Below are 17,740 nucleotides of genomic sequence, written 5' to 3' on the forward strand. Positions count from 1 at the left end.
ATTAGACTGGAGCCCAGTAAAAATGAATAGCTATAATACTGTGAATAGCCAATATACACTAACTTCACTGACCTTGAACTCATGCTGCCAATATCTTTTATAGTCGTTCTGTACTTTCGTCGACATTGTATTTCCATTTAAAACCTAAGAGATCCATTAACCAGCTGAGAATGAAGCTATTTGCTATAGTTTTCAGTATTATTTATGCGAGCTTCACAATGTAATGCCATCAACACAGCCAGATTGTGCTTGATGATCTTGTTACTGGTTATACACAGTATATTATTAATACATTACATAATATGCTTCATACTGTAATATTTTGCACCCTATTCCCCAGACCTCAGCTGTCGATCAAACCAAAATTGCACCTCATTGTACAGAGCCCGATAGTTATCAGGGTAAAAATGTAGACCAAAAAAATTAATAAATTAAAAAAAATAAAAATAAATTCGCAATTCATATGTCAAAGGCTCATGGGAGTTGTAGTTGCTACTAGTGCAAAAGCTATTTTGGAAGTGGTATGTCTCTTAAGTGATTTATTTTCCTTCGGATTTTCTATTGATGCAATTTTGATGTGAATTTTCTTCCTCTGTCGAGCTGTGGTAGTTAATTGCTCCTCATTCAAACTACCCTAGGAAGACCAATAACAAGAACTGCGAATATAAAAGCGTTAAAGGACTGGGGATGACACACCATACATTGTGACAACTTTGTTTTGGACAGTTAGGACACACAGCTAATACTGATGCACTAATGATTACAGCACTTCCCGTACAGAATACTGTATACAGCGGCCTGGACCCTGTGCTGGGAGCAGATGGGTTGTAGAATAAATTTATTGCCATGCACATCAACACTACAACTTCTACGCCCCCATCAAATTGCCACGTCACTGAGAAGGGAACTGGCCAATCTGTCACCACCATAACTGCTCCCAGTCAGGAGGGGGGTCAGCAGTCCACAGCACATATCAATTCTACCCCACTTCTGGCCCTCTGTGCTATAAATAGCAGTCTGTGAGTGTGGAGTCTAGTGCAGAACACCATGTATCATAATGGGACCATTATGTAAGGGCCTGTCCTGTGTATCTACACAGGCTGACCCTGGGTCTCCGTTCCCATGGGGCTCAGACCAGATTGATGCTGGCTAGGTAACAGACAGCTGGGTCTCCCTCGCTGAGTATACATCCCCAGGCATCAGTAAAAGAGCATTAAGAGTGTGGAGAGACTGACGTTAATGTACACACACTTAATAACAGCCTATCGGCATCTACCATTTTCAGCAAATCCCTCGGTACGTAAGAGAGTTTCATTGAAGACTGCATGGGCCAGATGACAGATTGAGGATGCTCAGACTCCATGAATAACTTTCTTATACACAACTCTTCTTACGATTGTTATTATTAACTACAATTTTGCTTTTGAAAGCACATTTTGGAGAAACCACAACACATCCTGCATGGCCACGGTTTGGATGCATGGAATATTAAAGCCTCTATGATCACTGATTGATTATTTAGTGTTCTGATCGCACAATCCAGGTGTTACCATCTTTGTCTCTGTTGTTATGACTGTGTACGTTTTACGCAATTATATGTGTTACACACTAAAATAAAATTGAAGAGTATACACAGAGTATTAAAAATTGCACTTACATCCAATGCGTATAGAATTTGAAAATTCTCAGCTTTGGCACCCCCCAGTGGTTGTACATATACTTGCTTTAATAATACATTAAGTCAGTTGTCAGTTTAATGCGTAGGTGAGAAGTCCTTATACGAGCCCCATCAAAACACTTGCCTGGTCAGAGATTTTTTTCAAATAACAGATATTTCAGTAAATTTGTGAGTCCTCGTGATCAGACAGAGCCCACAGGACGATGCAGTCCACTGGGTGACACATAGAAAACACACAAGTTCTATATAATGACAAAACATGGCACAGACCTCACTATGTGTGTCGGTCAGGTGTGTGTTTGTGCATTCATGCATGTTTATGTAGTGCTTCTCCTCTCTGTCCCTGCACAGACAGTTGGTGCAAATCACTGAGCTATGTTATCATAGCATGAGTCACTGGAGCATTCTGTGGCTCTGAGGGAACAAATCACATTTGTCCACTCTTCCCATCTGCCATGTAATGAGCAAAAAGAAGGGAACACACACACAAATAAGATGTTTTAGCTGAGGCGTTAACTGTTTATACAAAGACAACACTCACAATCGTAGACTGAAGAATAAACTGAGATTTAAAGTGATAAAATAAAGATGAATGTAAGTTTAACTGATAATTAACACAATGCCTTGTTCATTTCTGTTGTAGTTTGAGTTTCAGTAGCTGATGATTTTGGTTTTTTTTTTTGACATTTTACATTTCTTACCAAATTGATCTGTTCGTTCTACAAACAAGTCGAGTGCACTTCCTACCCCACAAAGCCAGTGTTTCAAGCCACTGTTACACCTCACTTATACTCACTTGCAGACGCGTACACAGACAGCTGCGAACACCACAGCTGCGTAGACTCCACTTGGAATCAGCTTGGACAACGTGCTCCACATACGCGCAGTAGATCATCGATGTATCACACACACGCACACCACGAATCTGATTAAAATGTGATATCCATTACAGAAGAAGGGCTGCTTTGTCTGATGTGCTTTGTGCAAAAACATTAAAAAGAGGGAAGGTGCGAAGAGCTAGAAATTCAAACGAACCCAGCCTCTATCTTTCTTTTCGAGGTCATGCTACCTTTAGAAGTGTAGTGGTTGTACAGAAATAAAGAATTTGATGGGTAGGTGGATGAACCCGCCAGAGCCTCGCGCCCACCATCAGATAACAAAATTTAAGTCACATGGACCCTTGCAGAAATCTTGCAGACCTTTGCACTTGCATTATGTATACATATGAAAAACATTTTTCCTTCTTCTTCTTCACCTTCTACTCTTTGACTTGGTGTGCTAGCTTTTACAGAACGTAACAGAAAGCAACTGTCGATGGCCCTCACCGTGCTCGCTGCAGAAACTGTGTGCCCTCACATAAGTCACACTTTCATCTGCGAGTTGTCATCACTCCCCAACTCAGGTGCTGAGAACAAATTTACAGTGAACACAAGGGAAGGCCACTAACGGTGACTTTTCAAATTTTGTAGAGGCATGTGGTGAGACCTGAAGTCGTCTGCAGTTACATAATTTTGTCCAGTGGACGCCTGGTCATACGGTCATCAAGGTCCTGTGTACATGTCTATGACTTCAGACATTGACGTCAATGAGCAGCTCGGGAAATAAAAAAAGAATGATGAACATGCAAACTCACCAGGTGGTAGGCAATCTTCTAAGTGAGCTGTAAGGTGGAAAAGAAAATTATGTTATGCAGGTGCAAAAACAGACAGAGCTAGGTTAGCTTCCAGTCTTTGTGCTAAGTAATGATAATCATCTCCTGGCTACAGCTTCATAATTAGTATGGCGAGAGAAAAGGTTCATCTCCCTAAAATTCAAACTAATCCTTTATGTTGAAATCTAATACAGCTTGACAGAGCATCGGACAGGTACGAATTCTTCAAAAGCTCATTTTCATGTTACTTTCCTATTTATCTATAGTGTCAGTTGAACATGGACATGCAAACACAAGTTGTAATACATGAGTCTCATGACTAATTCACATGAACGGCACGTTTTCATGGAGACATGATGTCGACGCTTTGACACCAGGTGCACTAATGAGGGACAGTACAATCATCATTACATGTACTCCAGGCACCGTAGCACATCAGCGGTAACAGTGGTGGAGTTGTCCGGTGCATTCAGGCATTCCCAGGTTTTCCTGACCACTGCTGATGTGATTTGTGCTCAACCCAGTGAGCAGAACACATTCTTACGCTAACACAAGCGCTGTGATGATATGAAACTGGCATGTGATTATTTTCATTCGTATCTCACGGGGAGCAGGAGAGAGGCTGCGTTCCTCTGGTGGCAATGTGGAGGGAAATAGAAAGGGGGTGACTGAAGATATTTATCCACTGAGTCCTATAGTATTTTGTGGTTTTATATTAGACTATCTTGTGTTTTTGTTATTGGTGATTTTCCATTTTTCTCTTATTGTCAACAAATGCCATTAAGGAAAACAGACAAACAGTGAATCCATCCTATTTCTTGTGTAGCTATAGGCTGATATATGTCGTTCCTCTGTGCCACAGAGCTCCACTGTTGTCCAGAAAATATTACAGCACAGTAATAAGCTGCATTTTTGCACAGGGTGAAACCTTCATTCACTATAGTTTATGACTCAGTCCCACACACACCATCCTGAGGATGGATGTGTCCACAAACCACAGGGCTGTCAAACAGGAGACTGCTGTTCATTTCCTATGTGAAACTGACCAACCTGATCAACGTTGTTTGTTTTATCTGTGACCGTTTCACAACCTTAACCATGTGTTTATTAATGTAACCATGATGGTGAAGGTCCTCGAACCTTAAGAACTTTAACACAAACAACAATATTTAGTTAAACCTGACCAAGTAGTGCCACTGGTACGCTGCAATGGGTCGTATCAAGGGGTTAAACTGGTATTGTGAGGTATTGTGAGGCAGAGCCTTTGTCTAGTGTAGAAATCAATCACCTGAAATCTTTCTCCTTATAGTCTAGAATTACTCATCAAGACCAATATGCTGTTATATTTACTGGGAGATTTTAAAAAATACAGGTGAGATGTAATGATATATGAGCCCAGCTCCAGAGGGCTCTGGCTCAGTTTAACCCCTGGTTATATCCGAGGTCAGGGGCAAAGACCTAGATGGTCATTTATGGAGGAGGACTTGTTTTGCTGTAAATACTACTAGAGCATCAAATGTGTGTTAGTCCACTGCTGAAAATAGTCCCTAATAAATTCACAGATTACTCCTGTTTAATAAACTTCTACTAAATTATAGTGTCTGACTGTTTTAGAAAATTATTTAAACTTTTTTTTTTTTTTTTTTTTTTAAATGTAAGTATATATTTAGGACTCAATTAAAAAAATTATGTCTTATTCAGGAATGAATAGTCTAGGAGATAAGAGCTAAGGGAATTAGAAAGTGTTTATTAGAAAGCAACTGGTTTTGGTCTTTTCATGGGATTTGTCAATAGTACAAATGTTGAAAATGTTTAATATTGCCAGCCTCGTCCCATGACAGCTATAATTAGAGAAAATAATTTCAGTACTACTGACTTTCAGTGGATAAATATGCACTAAATGAATATCTTGTATTCCAACTAAGACAAATTCTAATTAGCTGCAAATATTTTGTGTTTGAACAGATCATCAGACGTTTATATCTGCACTGAAATGAGTTTTGTGTTTTTCATTTTAGATGTTAATGGGCATCAGTCTGGTTATTAATGAAATACTGGTTTTGATTTATCTTTCCAATGAAAATAAAAAGCTGCCGTAACACTGCAGAGGATGAAATGACTGCTGGTTTGTTTTGGCTCCCTCTTACATTAGAGCGAGCCCTTCGAGATCTAATTCTCATTGACGCTCTCATTGATCGTCTTTCTCCAGCGACATTTCCTCGTTCCATTAAGCGAGACCCCGGGCAGAATTCCCTCACCACTTATTAGTAGGATTTCATGTAAAAGGTGAAGGCCATATCCTTCTACGCTGCGATCAATATGTCAGCCTCTCGTCTCGTCTTGTCGGTGGATCGCTTCAATAACCCAACAGATCATTAAAGAGCAGAGAGTATGAGCACAGCAGCTCAGAGGAGTGCTCTTAATCTTTGCCAAAGACTATTCAGAAACTGTAACAGGTCACGGTTGTAATATTGTTATGTTATAATAAATGGAAAGACGATAATGTCTTAAGTTGAGGAGTTAATACCGTTAGTCAGCTGTTATTTCCTTCTCTCAGTTAGATTGAACTCGATATGACAAGGAATCAAATCAAATGTGCACAGGTGAAATACAAAACCCCCACAGGGGCTCGTAAAAAACTGCTCCCACAGCTCCTCTTTCAGTCTCTGCTTTTCTAGTAATCACCTATAGATCGAATGTAAACTTAAAAGGCCCCAAACAGTAACGTGATGTTAATCAGGGAAGACACAGTGTGCATGATGGGAAATAAACACAATTAGCAGTCAGGGCTGACATTGATAAAGTAATAAAGCACATAATGGCTGGGAAATTATAGCAACAATCATCAGGTGGTTCAGTAACAACAGCTTCGGTGCTCCTTGTTCAAGATTCTCTGAACTCTACTGTTCTTCACACATTTGGTGTTTAAAGATGTCGTCACATGACTCGCTCCATGACTGCCATTAGCTGAGTCCCAAGTCAGGGCTGCATTTGTAGACCGATTTTGTCACAGCGGTGCGACTAGGGTGGCCCATCCTATCCCAAGATTCATACAAAATACAAAAAAAAAAAGAAAGGTGTTGTCAAGGTTGCTAAGCAACAGGATACGCACTTTGTGATGAACCGTAAAGGCAAGCTCACCTGGTGAAACTCCAACTGGTGAAAAGCTAAAATCGTCCATAGACCAGAACGTCTCATTTAGGTTTGACGGCCTACGCCGGTCACAAAGGGCCACAAATTTTCTTACCAATCAAGCCCAAACAAAATCATTGAAGCATCACCAATCTTTGGTTTGGTTCCAGAACGTAGAATTAACAATAATGAAACACACCATTTTACCATTTATCTGTTTGGTTTTTTTTCAATCATATCTAGATACTAAAAATATGTATTTAAATTTTTTTTTTTTATATATTTCACAAAGATGAATTCACTTGACTTTAGGGATTAATATAATGAAATGAATGAGTTTGATAGGATTTAATATGGCCTGTAAGTGGACATGACTTTTTTTCCTTCTTTTTGTAACTACTCAAACTCCCTGGTCAGGGGCGACCTGGGGTGCACACCACGTGGGCTCGGACCAACTCCTGGTTGACCGGACTATTTGGTGCATGTCTTTCCCCTACTCTCTCCCTGCATTTCCTGTCTGTCTTTACTGTCTATATCAAACAATGTGACAAAATGATGGACAAATGTACAATGTTTTTTTTTTTTTTTTAAGTAAACAGCCCATAGGTTCATGCTGGCCTTCACCTGTTACTTGTATGTACAGTGTGTATGCAGCAGCCCTCAAAACAACCACATAGCAGGTATGTGCAAACTGTAGTTGTTGAGCATTTCTGTAAATTAATTTGCTATTCAAAGGCCTAATATTTTCCTCAAACACTGGGTTATGCCTTAAAGGGTAAAATCACACTGAGCAGAAAAATGATCCTAAAATCCTGAGGAGCTGGAAGCTTCCTCGTACTATCACCAGGCAACAAAACCAACTCTGCTTGTTCTTTAGATGGTGTAGATAATGACACGAGCAAGTGCTTTCAAATGCAGAAAAAAACCAAACCCACTCACCTTTCATTTCAGTCACGACACTCATAACTCAGCGTGGCTCAGCGATAATCTGTGTTGGTGCAACAGACAACACACCAACTCTACCTTCATTTTCTGAGCATAACAGTGGAGGAATGAAAGACTGACACGTCTTCAGCCATGTTGTCGACTCTAAAATAAAAACCAGCTAAACTAATAATATGTTTGATCACCACACGGATTCAAACCTTGAGCATGTTGACTGTCGGGCCACACCCCAATCAGTGATCCCATAGCAGGTGTTTGGCTTCAACAGCTGATAGAAATCACTGATCGTGACATCACTGATTGAGACGTGAACCGAGAGCAGCAGCAGCAGCAGGTGTGTTTCCTGTGTGACTCTGAACAGACTGAGCTGCTGTCTCTGAAAAATGTGATTCACCTGCAGCTTTTAGTGGAGATTTAAAGAGTGACGATGAACTTCACTGTGTACACGTACACCCAGATGAGCTCGTTCTGCCAGCTGTTCTTCACAGATGTTATCTGCATCTGTTGGATGCAGATACATTTGATAAGATGTCAGGTATTTTACTGAAGCACACGCGTACAGACGAGTAGTGTCATCTGCAGACCTAATATGACTCATCAGGAACATTCACACCTGCTCCTCCCCTCTTCAGTGATAATTTCATCATTAACATTACACAATGTCACTCTGATATTAATATTATTACACTCGTATGACACACACTGCCCTACAGTGGATGTTATGTCATTGTACATAATTGGCGGTTCCCAGTGAGCAAGAGATGAAGGTAGAAGACCTTTCAATGAAGTGTTAGGGAGACGTGATGCCGTGTCATGATGCCCTGTGCTTCATCAGTGTGAATGAAGCTCACAGTCATCATTTTGTTTTATGTTAGAATATATATGCTGTAAATTATATGGACAATTTTACTTCGAAACTCTTTTCTTTTCTTGTGTCTTGCAGTCATTCCAGATGTAAGTAATATTTGCTTTTGCTCGACCTCGGTTCTTTAATGGATTTTCTTTATGTCTCCCAGACACACTGTCGTGCAGGTTTGATGAACACAGGAGCAGCTTGAAAATAAGAGCTGATTTAAATGAGAATCATGATGGAGGGATAACAGCACCATCTGCTGTGGACTGTTGGTCACTCCCACACAAGATCTGGAGGCTGGAGGATGAACTCATAATCTTCCAGCACTGAGCCGACACGCTGCACAGCCTCCAGGGATTCATTTTGCTTTTATATTATTTTGTTCTGTCTGGCCTACATGCATTTTCAGGAAATCAAAAATGGCGACTGGTAAAGCAAAATTACAAATGTTTTATTGCGATCAGATGCAAAAACCCCCAAAACAATGCTGTACAGTGTTGTGCAATATTGCAATATAAGTCGAAAGGGAAATTAACAGGCATCAGAATGAACAGCATTTTATTTATAAGAGGTATATGTTGTATAGTTAATGTACACAGTGGCTCATGTTAAACATAAACATGCTGATTGATTAATACTTTAATTATAACTGCAGCAGAGGCACAGAAGGACAAAATTATCAGGAGAAATATATCATTTGATATAAAACTGTTGAGCACCTTGAGTTTCCTTACCACTAAATTCCTTACCTAATTTAACAGTCTTAAATTAGTTGTTTATATAAAGTTAAAAAAAAATGAATCAAGCAGAAGCTGAAACAAACATTTTGTTTTGCTGTTTTGCACAAGCTGATGGATGCCACATACAAATGAGGCTGTGCAAAGTGTTTATGGTGATAAAAATAATTTTCTGTGGAATTATGTCAACAATTATGACTTCAAAAGATTGAGTTCCCCTGCCCATCAGTCAGCGTCGCCTGGTGCTGACTCAGCCGGCCTTCCTCTTGATGCTGAGCAGCTGAGTGAAGCTCTGCAGAGCCCAGTACAGCAGAGAGAGGGAGACAAAGGCCTGGACAAGACAGAGAGAAAGAGAGAGAGAGAGAGAGAGAGAGAGAGAGAGAGAGAGAGAGAGACAGAGACAGAGAGAGAGGGTCAGAGGCTTAACGTGAATGTGTTTGACTCACAATGATGGTCCTGACACTTAATAAACACTGGGAGATACTGGTCTGTGAAAGATTTAGTCAGCCGACTGCCGAATGTGAAGGTTTGACATGTGATAAATGTTGTGTTGATAACCTGCATCATCAGTGTTTTGGGAAGATGTTTTCATTTGTTTTCAGACATCTGGCTGCAGCTAAAGATTGGGTTTATTATCAATTAATCTGTCGATTATTTACTCATTTCAAATGATTCATTGTTTGGTTTATAAAATGTCAGTAAATAGTCAAACGATGGCCAATTCTGAGACACATTTAAATAGTTTGTTCTGTCAGGCCAACAGCCCCAAAGTCACAGAGCAAATCTTCATATTGAAAAAGCTGCAACCAGTGAAACTTTGTTTCATTTTATGACTGATTAATTGATTATTAAAATTATTAATGAAAATAATAAATATTCTGTCTAAATATCTGTTAAGTGCGACCACCTCCGACAGAGAATAGCTCCTTATCACACCTTCAGTTCAGTGGTTTTTGAAACTTGAACTGGAAGCTTTCCTTGCACATTTTATTTGTGCATTAAGCCATTAATAATATATATTTTTATATTTTCACGATTATAGGCCTGATTGATCACAGTTTCCCTTCTCAAAGAGCTGTTGACCCTACAAGAACTTCCAGGTTTTATTGACATTACCAACACTTACAGAGAATATATGTATTTTTATAACTGTAATGGATTCTTAAAAATTTAATGCATCATTTTACACCCCTCAAATCACATAGATCTGAGGTCCTCCATGTTTATATTGCACCTCAGGAAATGACAATGTGAATATTTTGGTACATATTTGTTCATTGCCTCACTATGAGTTGGGTTTTGCTCTTGGCGGACTAGATATAGATCCACTTACTGTTACTCTGACTACCAGCATAAGCTAAAATGCACAATGTTACAATGCTTCACACTGAGCAAAATGAATCTGGAATGTCGTAACATAACAAAAACAGCCATGACAAAAGAAAAAAAAAGAAAAAAAGACATAAAAATGTGACAGGTTAAATTTATGATCACTGAGCACAAAGGAAAACACTGCAAGCGAATCTGTAATTGAAAGAAAACAGTGAGACCCTTCAGATGCAGTCAGTCTCAGGATGATGTAGAAAGTGGACTCGGAGGTTAAGGAGCAGGTCTTCTCCCCAGATGCTCTCACGGCGGGGTCAAAGGGGTCGCCGCCATGGGGGACCTCACTATTCAGAGAGGGGAACAGAAACAGCCCTCGCCTCCACCCCCCGCTGCGTTCTGGCCCATAAACTGCATCCTACATCGCAACTCAAGCCAAAACCAGACTGCTGTCCATCACAGGCAAAAAAGCCTGATGGGAAAAAAAGTAATGTTTCCTCCTGGACACAACAGCTGTTTTCCTCTGAGAGGGGGAGAGAGACAGAGAGAGAGAGAGAGAGAGAGAGAGAGTACAACACACACCTCTCTCTGCTTTTCTACCTGAAAACAGCCTCCCCACTGAGGGAGAAGAAAAACCCAACGATGGACGAAACAAAGGAAAAGAAAGGATTTATCAAGGATGTAAAGGGATTCAAAACATGTCCGCCCTCCTTTTTTTAGTGGCCCTGATCCTTTAATTGCCTACTTTACATTTCCTTCTTGTTGTTGGCACAGACATTACAGAACATCCCAGTGCAATTTAGATAGTTTTAAACTCCAAACCAACCAACGAAGAAATAAATCATATTATAAACCTGCATTCAGACCAGTGGTGGAATGTAAGTGTATTAAGTACAGTTTTGAGTTACTAGTACTTTCATACTATTTTATGCTACTTTACCTCTACTTCACTACATTTCTCAGGGAAATAATGTAGTTTTTACTCCTCTATATTTATCTTAACAGATTTATGCTGCACATCATCTCATAAAATATAATGCATTTTTATAGATTAAAATACCTCTAACAGCATATAAAGCTACAACATTGAAATGCTTTGTTCCTTTTTTAAAGCACCGGTACTACTACTACTACTACTACTAACAATAATTATAATAATCAAAAATAAAATATACAAAGTTTACTGAAAATATTTTTTATTTAAGGTTTTTTTTCTATGCTTAACTTTCACATGTAATGGGAGATTTCTACAGTGTGGTACAGCTACTTTAACTTAAGTAAAGAATCATCTTCCACCACTGATACAAAGACAAGGATCTGATGCCTGTTTGCATCCATCTTGTAATTTCCTGCCATCTTGTGTCTCTGGAAGCCGTCAATCATTTCTATTAATGGTCGTGGACTGTGTCCTGTTGACAGGCTGGGACTTGTCAAGCAGAGGGTGGAGCAGCATTTTTTGGACTTTTGCCCATTGAGGATAATCCTGGTGTCTTTGACAGGTGACCAGCTACAACTAGCTGCAGACAAGTGTGATTGTCAAGCTGTCTCAGCTTCCACCATTCTGAGATTAGTTATGATATTGCACATATTATTAAGGACATGCGCAGATGTATGTGGAAACTTGAAATTACTTCCACAGCCTTTCTTATAAAGCTTCAAGTAGAAGCAGTAGCAAGTAAACGAACAACTTACACCTTATTACACATTAGTAATCTATCATCTCAAATCGTTATAAGTTGTCTTACTACTTCGTAGTTGTCATATCTTCTACTTTCTGTTACTCAAGGGTTCTCTGTGCAAGATCGTTAAGAAGTCTGAGAAGTCTGACACAGGATTCTGGATTATCAGTGGAGTGTCATTGTTAGTGAAGAGAACCACAGAAGTGATTTTTAGATCATTTTCATCTATACTGAGGGAAATTGATGAAAATTAATTTACTATCAGTTTAAAAGAATAAGCCTAATACTATGTTCAGTCAGGAAGGAGTGCAGAAAGTTGGAGATGTCCTGGCAGAGTGCAGCAAGATGCCAGCACAAAATCATAAGACAGGACAGGACCTGAATTTGCATCTGTAGTTGCTGAATCTCACATTGATGGTGGTTTGTGGGGAGCAGCAGTGGCAGTGTGTGTGTGTGTGTGTTTGTGTGTGTGTGTGTGTGTGTGTGCACTGTGAAAAGATAAAGAGACAGAAGATAAATACGGGAAAACTGACAGATCTTGTTCAGATGAAATATTTAAAAAAAATAAATAAACAAGCAGTAACTGAGGATGTGGAGTTTTTCATTTTCACCCAGTGTTTTCCAACATGTTTACGTGGGCTTGTGGGTAATTGATTTAGTAAAACCCAAGGTTTAAATTGTATTGACATTTGGCTTCTACTAAAACTTACTGGATGAAACCACTTGGCAACCTGCTCGTCCTGGTAAGTCCAGGAAAAAACAGTTGAAACACGATGGCTGCAGGTCTAAATTCCCTGAAGGAAAAACAGATTGTGTCCATCTCAGAGACAGAGTGGGATCGAGAGTGGAGCGCAGGCTTGGCCGAACCTCACAAATCACATTTCACTCAAACAGACTGAAACATGACAGCAGCTTCTATCAAAGCCGCATGTCCAGGGCACCTATTTTTCATTGTTTCCATTTCTCCTCATTTGCCCCACTATATGCTACATTTTAATGGACTCTGTAGGAAATCCATGTGGGACAGATTACATAGTGGGAGGAAGCGGGTTTGATCATCTACAAATAAGCACTATGGGCAGACAGCAGCAGCTCCCAAAGTGGAGATCTCAGCGAATCAACTCACACTCACTTGATTTTGAGCAGAAGGTACTTTGTTAAGGGGAGTAATACAAAAAGCCACAAAGTTTTCCTCCACTTCTTTGTTGAACTTTATTCACTCAGGGAAGACACAGAGGCCTTTTTTCCATACCAATCAGCTTTGGGGTAAAAATGGTTGCACTCAGAGCTCCACTGAAGCAGCTGAGGTCGACAGGAAGTGCCTTGCTCAAGGGCAGCTCAGTGAGAGTTACAGATGCCTTTGAGGCTGTTTCAAGTGAGGCAGATGTGGGATGTAACGAGAGGCATTTGCATCGTATCAATTCAGTTTGCAAAGTGAATCTATTTACCAAACTAAAACGTGATTAGGAAAGTTGATTTGTCAGACCAACACTTTGGCCAAGAATAGCTCATATGTCTCAAACTATTGAACGGTCAAATTTGGTCTGGACATTCAAGGTCCTCAGAGGATGAATCCTTTGTTATCATCTCACTTTTCATCTACCAAGAAATTTCCACTTGTCTCACTTGTCCAACACTTCAGTTAACAAACTTTAACTAATACGCTAACATGTTGCAAATTAACATCATTAGGATCTATCCTCTGCAGACATAGAAAATAAGCTCCACGTACAGCGTAGACAAGCTGAGTCCGAGACATCTTAAAATGGCTACTGTACAGAAGATAACGTGGGCTTTGCTTTGGCGACACTCTCAGGCCAAACTTCACATCTTTGTTTTCACTAGAGCAATGGTTCCCTACCTTTTCCAAGTCTCTCAAAAATGTTGGCAGCCCACATCTAACCCCATGACAATACGGAGGCCAAATGATGCCCAAACATTCAGGGTTGAACTGAAAGCAGGGAAATCTCCATTTTTCTTTTTTGTTTTAGGGAGGAGAGACAACTTGTCGATTCATGATCTGTCTCTTGATTCTCTTTCCTTTTAACTTCCTGTTGCTAACCAGCTATTCATTTTGATTCTCCAGTTTTTGCCATGGATGTCATCGTTTAGCACACAATCAGACTGAGATAGCAAACAAGCATGTTTCACCAAAATTGTTTTGCAAATGATTTGTCAGCCAACTTGCCGTACCTTGATGGGGAACTTGCTATACGTTCATGGCCCTGGCCCACAGGTTGGGAACCACTGCACGAGAGGTAAGGATGTTGGACTGACCCATAATGGAAAACCTACCAGAACTTGACATGTATAAATGAGTTTTAGAAAAGGGAGGCTTGACCCGGATAGACCAGAGGATAAATATATCCTATATCCTATAATTTACAGTTCTAACAGTGAATGCAAAGTCATAGAAACATGTCATTTAAATGCTTGTAAGACTAATTTTCACCTCCTGTACCAACGATAAAACACAGTGTAGAAAACTGGATTATTGATTGACAGAATATGTACATTTTAGAACCAGTTTATATCTGTGAATCAAATCTTTTACATATGAAGATGACTTCCTTGAACATTTTCTCCAACAGTAATTATAAAGCACCACATGATCACAGCTGATACTGAGTTCACACTAGAGATCCTACCTGACCCACCTGTCTGTACTAAAATGCTGCTTTAAATATGCAAATAGCTGCCTCTTCTTGAGCAATTTCCTTGTTCTGTTTTTCAAGTGCGTCCGATGGAGTAAACACTGTTTTAATACTACTGCAGCCTGACATGAATTTCTCAATACTTCAAACATGGTCAAAAATAAAAACATGAAACAGCGGCCATCTGCAGCTCAAACACAAAAATATCTGCACGGACCTTCAGAACAACAACGGTCAAACTCTACATTAACCAGAGTCGTTTCGGCTGCTGTTGATGGACATGAAGCATCGAGCAGATACATTAAACACCCCAGGGTGCATTTTGTGCCCCTGGTGACTGTCTCCCAGCATCCAGTGGGTTAACGTGGCAGAGCCTCGCTGCTCTCCAGCGCAGCTGCACTCGTGATTGAAATGAAAACAAGGCAGAATGGCTGCTGTCAGACGTGTGATATATGACCTGTAATGGGATGTTTCCAGAGCTGCCTCTCCATATGGCTGCCTACAGTCCACCAGACCTGGCCTGAACTGTATCGGAAAATAACTCTGAGCTTTTTGTTTTAACCTGACAGCAGCGAGGAGGGGAGTGGGTGGAGTCTGCTACATCTGGACATTGCTAAATTGGCGAAAATAAACCACAGAAAATATTGTTGTTTGATCCAGAGCACTACTCTTGCACTGCTCACTTATCTGAGTGAGTGACACAGACACACAACAATGAAGTACTAAGTAGCACAGCCTGTAGATTTTCTTTTATTCTTTAAAATAATCTGACTTTCTGTTGCCAAAATATAAGAAAAAACAAAGCCCCTCGTCATGTGACAACCTTCTACTGTAAAGGAAACTAGAAAAGCTTTTTTATGCACGAGAACATACAGAGGCTGAAGTTTAGGATAAAATCAGTGAAACTGTTTTACTCCTTTTAAAACAAATCCAAAAAATGTGAGTCTTATTTACACTGGCAACATTTTTATAATAACCATATGTATCACAGGTCAATGTGAAAGCATGTGATAATGTGAAAGTCGTCACTTGTAGAGAATTATTACCCAAATCTGCAGCTCTGCTCAGGTTTCAGCTCATTGTTTAAATGTCTGGACCAGGACTTTACCTTTCTGGTAAAGCTCTAAAAACCAACTGGTGAGCATCGTGCAGCATTTAGAAGCTAAAGAGCCAGATTTCCAAACCAAGTAACCGAAAACAGCTAAAGGAGAGCGAATACTGGACTTACACTCACCAGTGGAAGGAAACATGACTCCAAATGAGTGAAAATGACGCCCCATAACTGCTGGATGTCCAACGTCACCATAATAACTTAAAAGGTGAAAAGTCAGTGCTTTTTTCACAACTTTCACAGGGGAATCAAACACCGCTCTGCTGTGTCATATTCCTATGTGTCGTTGACCCATCCATCCACCCCAGCCTCCTCCTGACGTGGACTTTGTCGCTCTATAAACTACATCACCTCACTTCTCCCAAGAACTACAGCCAGTAGATGTCGCCTAACAACAAAACACAACTATGGCTCATAATAACCTGCTGCACAGACGACCTATGGGCTCGTTTTTGAAGGACAATCTCTACAGTAAATAAAAAAAAGACAGGTAAAGGGATGAAAGACCATGACATGACATGCACACACATACACACATGTGCATGTACGCTCACACACACTGCATGCACAGTCTATACGGTCACAGATATTACACAGTAAATATACTTTAAATCCTCTAACAGATACACATGAAATGCAAAAATACACATATATATATACACACAAGTGCACCAGCACACACATCATATAACACAAAGACTTTTGCATACACGCAGTTCTATAAAAGTACACCTTCACTGGTCCTTCACCTGCACGTACACACAGAAACGTGCACCCTCACACATACAAAGACACAAAGAGGACTTCCTGTCTGTTCATTATGAGCAGATATACAGTCTCTGTGCCGGGGTTGTTTGAGCAGACTCAGGAAGGATACGCTGTGCAGGTTAATGTCCCACAAGAGAGTCAGTTTAGTGCCTGCCCTGTAGCACAGCCATGAGAAATATCGCCGTCACACTCCCACGCACACACACGCACACACACACACACGGTGCAGCCAGACAAAACACGTGAAGCGGCAGTTGCTGCATGGTGAAAGTGTAGCAAAACTTGAAGCGGTCTGATTATATGCCAGTTTAGAATGATACAGGTGTTTAGAGGTTTTCCTTTTCACATCTGGTATTTGTACTCATTTACCATGTGTCTGCAAGAGGGTCACATGTAAGGTCCGCAACGACTCATCCAGACCATTACGCCTCATTGAAAACATAAGACAAATCCCTGAGAGTAACCATTTTCATATCTGTTCAATTCACTTCAGACCACAGCAGCTTGGCACCACTTCAGCCTCAATAAGAGAAGTCTTCACCTCATCATTAACCACATGTCCCCGGGTGGCTGCACTGGCGGACCTGATGCTAAAGAGCGCACAAGTCGACGGAAATTTGGAAGGCAGGGCGGTGGGCATGAGTCCAGAACACAAAGAGGATGGAGGCACAGGAAGTTACATTTACTTTTATAAAATCAAGCCCCTGTTTGTATTTTCATGAAGCAAAGAGAAGACGTCTGGGTCCATGGTGGATTACCTCAATGGGATTTCTCAGAGTAACAGCACAGATGGATGAGTCTCCGAGGGCCTGTAAGAGGTGTATCTTTACCCTGACTCCTTTCATCCAACAGGGACATTTATAAAAACATTCCTACTGTAGACTTTGAAGCCAACTGTTCTTGAAGCCATTCTGCGTTCCTGCCACATGTGTGGCATTCTGGGTAGGAATGTCCAAAGAGGCAGTAATCAACGCTGCCAATTTGGGGGTAATGCAACACAAATAGTACAACTGCAATCAGCTCAACAAAGAGAACAAAGGTCTCATCTCTGCCAGCTTGGTCCAAGGTGTTAGCACAACAAACGTACTAAATGAAGATCTACTGCCCCAATTTAAGTTTATTTGACTGAGACAGTGAAATACAAAATCTGAACCAGGAACAGATCAACTCCCGATATAACAAAAATTTGCTTTGAAGGTAATAATTCAA

The 17,740-nt window shown here is 40.3% G+C and overlaps 2 protein-coding genes and 1 long non-coding RNA gene across 5 annotated transcripts in view; 1 reads left to right on the top strand and 2 right to left on the bottom strand.

Moving 5' to 3' along the window:
- dgkb (diacylglycerol kinase, beta) overlaps positions 1–7,748 on the bottom strand; it is an 83,470-nt gene extending 75,722 nt beyond the window's left edge. For 2 of the 3 annotated variants that reach the window (XM_071470801.1, XM_071470799.1), the window contains exons 1-3: positions 7,401–7,748; positions 3,312–3,338; positions 2,475–2,603 (exon numbers count right to left, since the gene is read on the bottom strand). The gene's annotated coding sequence lies outside the window, so the exon portion shown is untranslated. The remainder of the gene's footprint in view (positions 1–2,474; positions 2,604–3,311; positions 3,339–7,400) is intronic. The other variant, XM_071470800.1, reaches the window with a different exon arrangement.
- LOC139613852 (uncharacterized) lies at positions 7,748–9,065 on the top strand. The gene is made up of 2 exons (XR_011686834.1): positions 7,748–7,941; positions 8,423–9,065. It is a non-coding gene; the product is annotated as an uncharacterized lncRNA (long non-coding RNA).
- The window catches only part of agmo (alkylglycerol monooxygenase), a 51,966-nt gene continuing 42,915 nt past the window's right edge, over positions 8,690–17,740 (bottom strand). Inside the window, exon 13 of the mRNA XM_071470803.1 lies at positions 8,690–9,327. Coding sequence (XP_071326904.1) covers positions 9,247–9,327 — 81 coding nt within the window. The 3' untranslated portion in view covers positions 8,690–9,246. The remainder of the gene's footprint in view (positions 9,328–17,740) is intronic.

This window comes from Trachinotus anak, unplaced genomic scaffold (genome assembly GCF_046630095.1).
Source record: "Trachinotus anak isolate AG129_WGS33_773 ecotype Australia unplaced genomic scaffold, CSIRO_AGI_Tana_v1 ptg000032l, whole genome shotgun sequence".
Taxonomy (NCBI): Eukaryota; Metazoa; Chordata; class Actinopteri; order Carangiformes; family Carangidae; genus Trachinotus; species Trachinotus anak.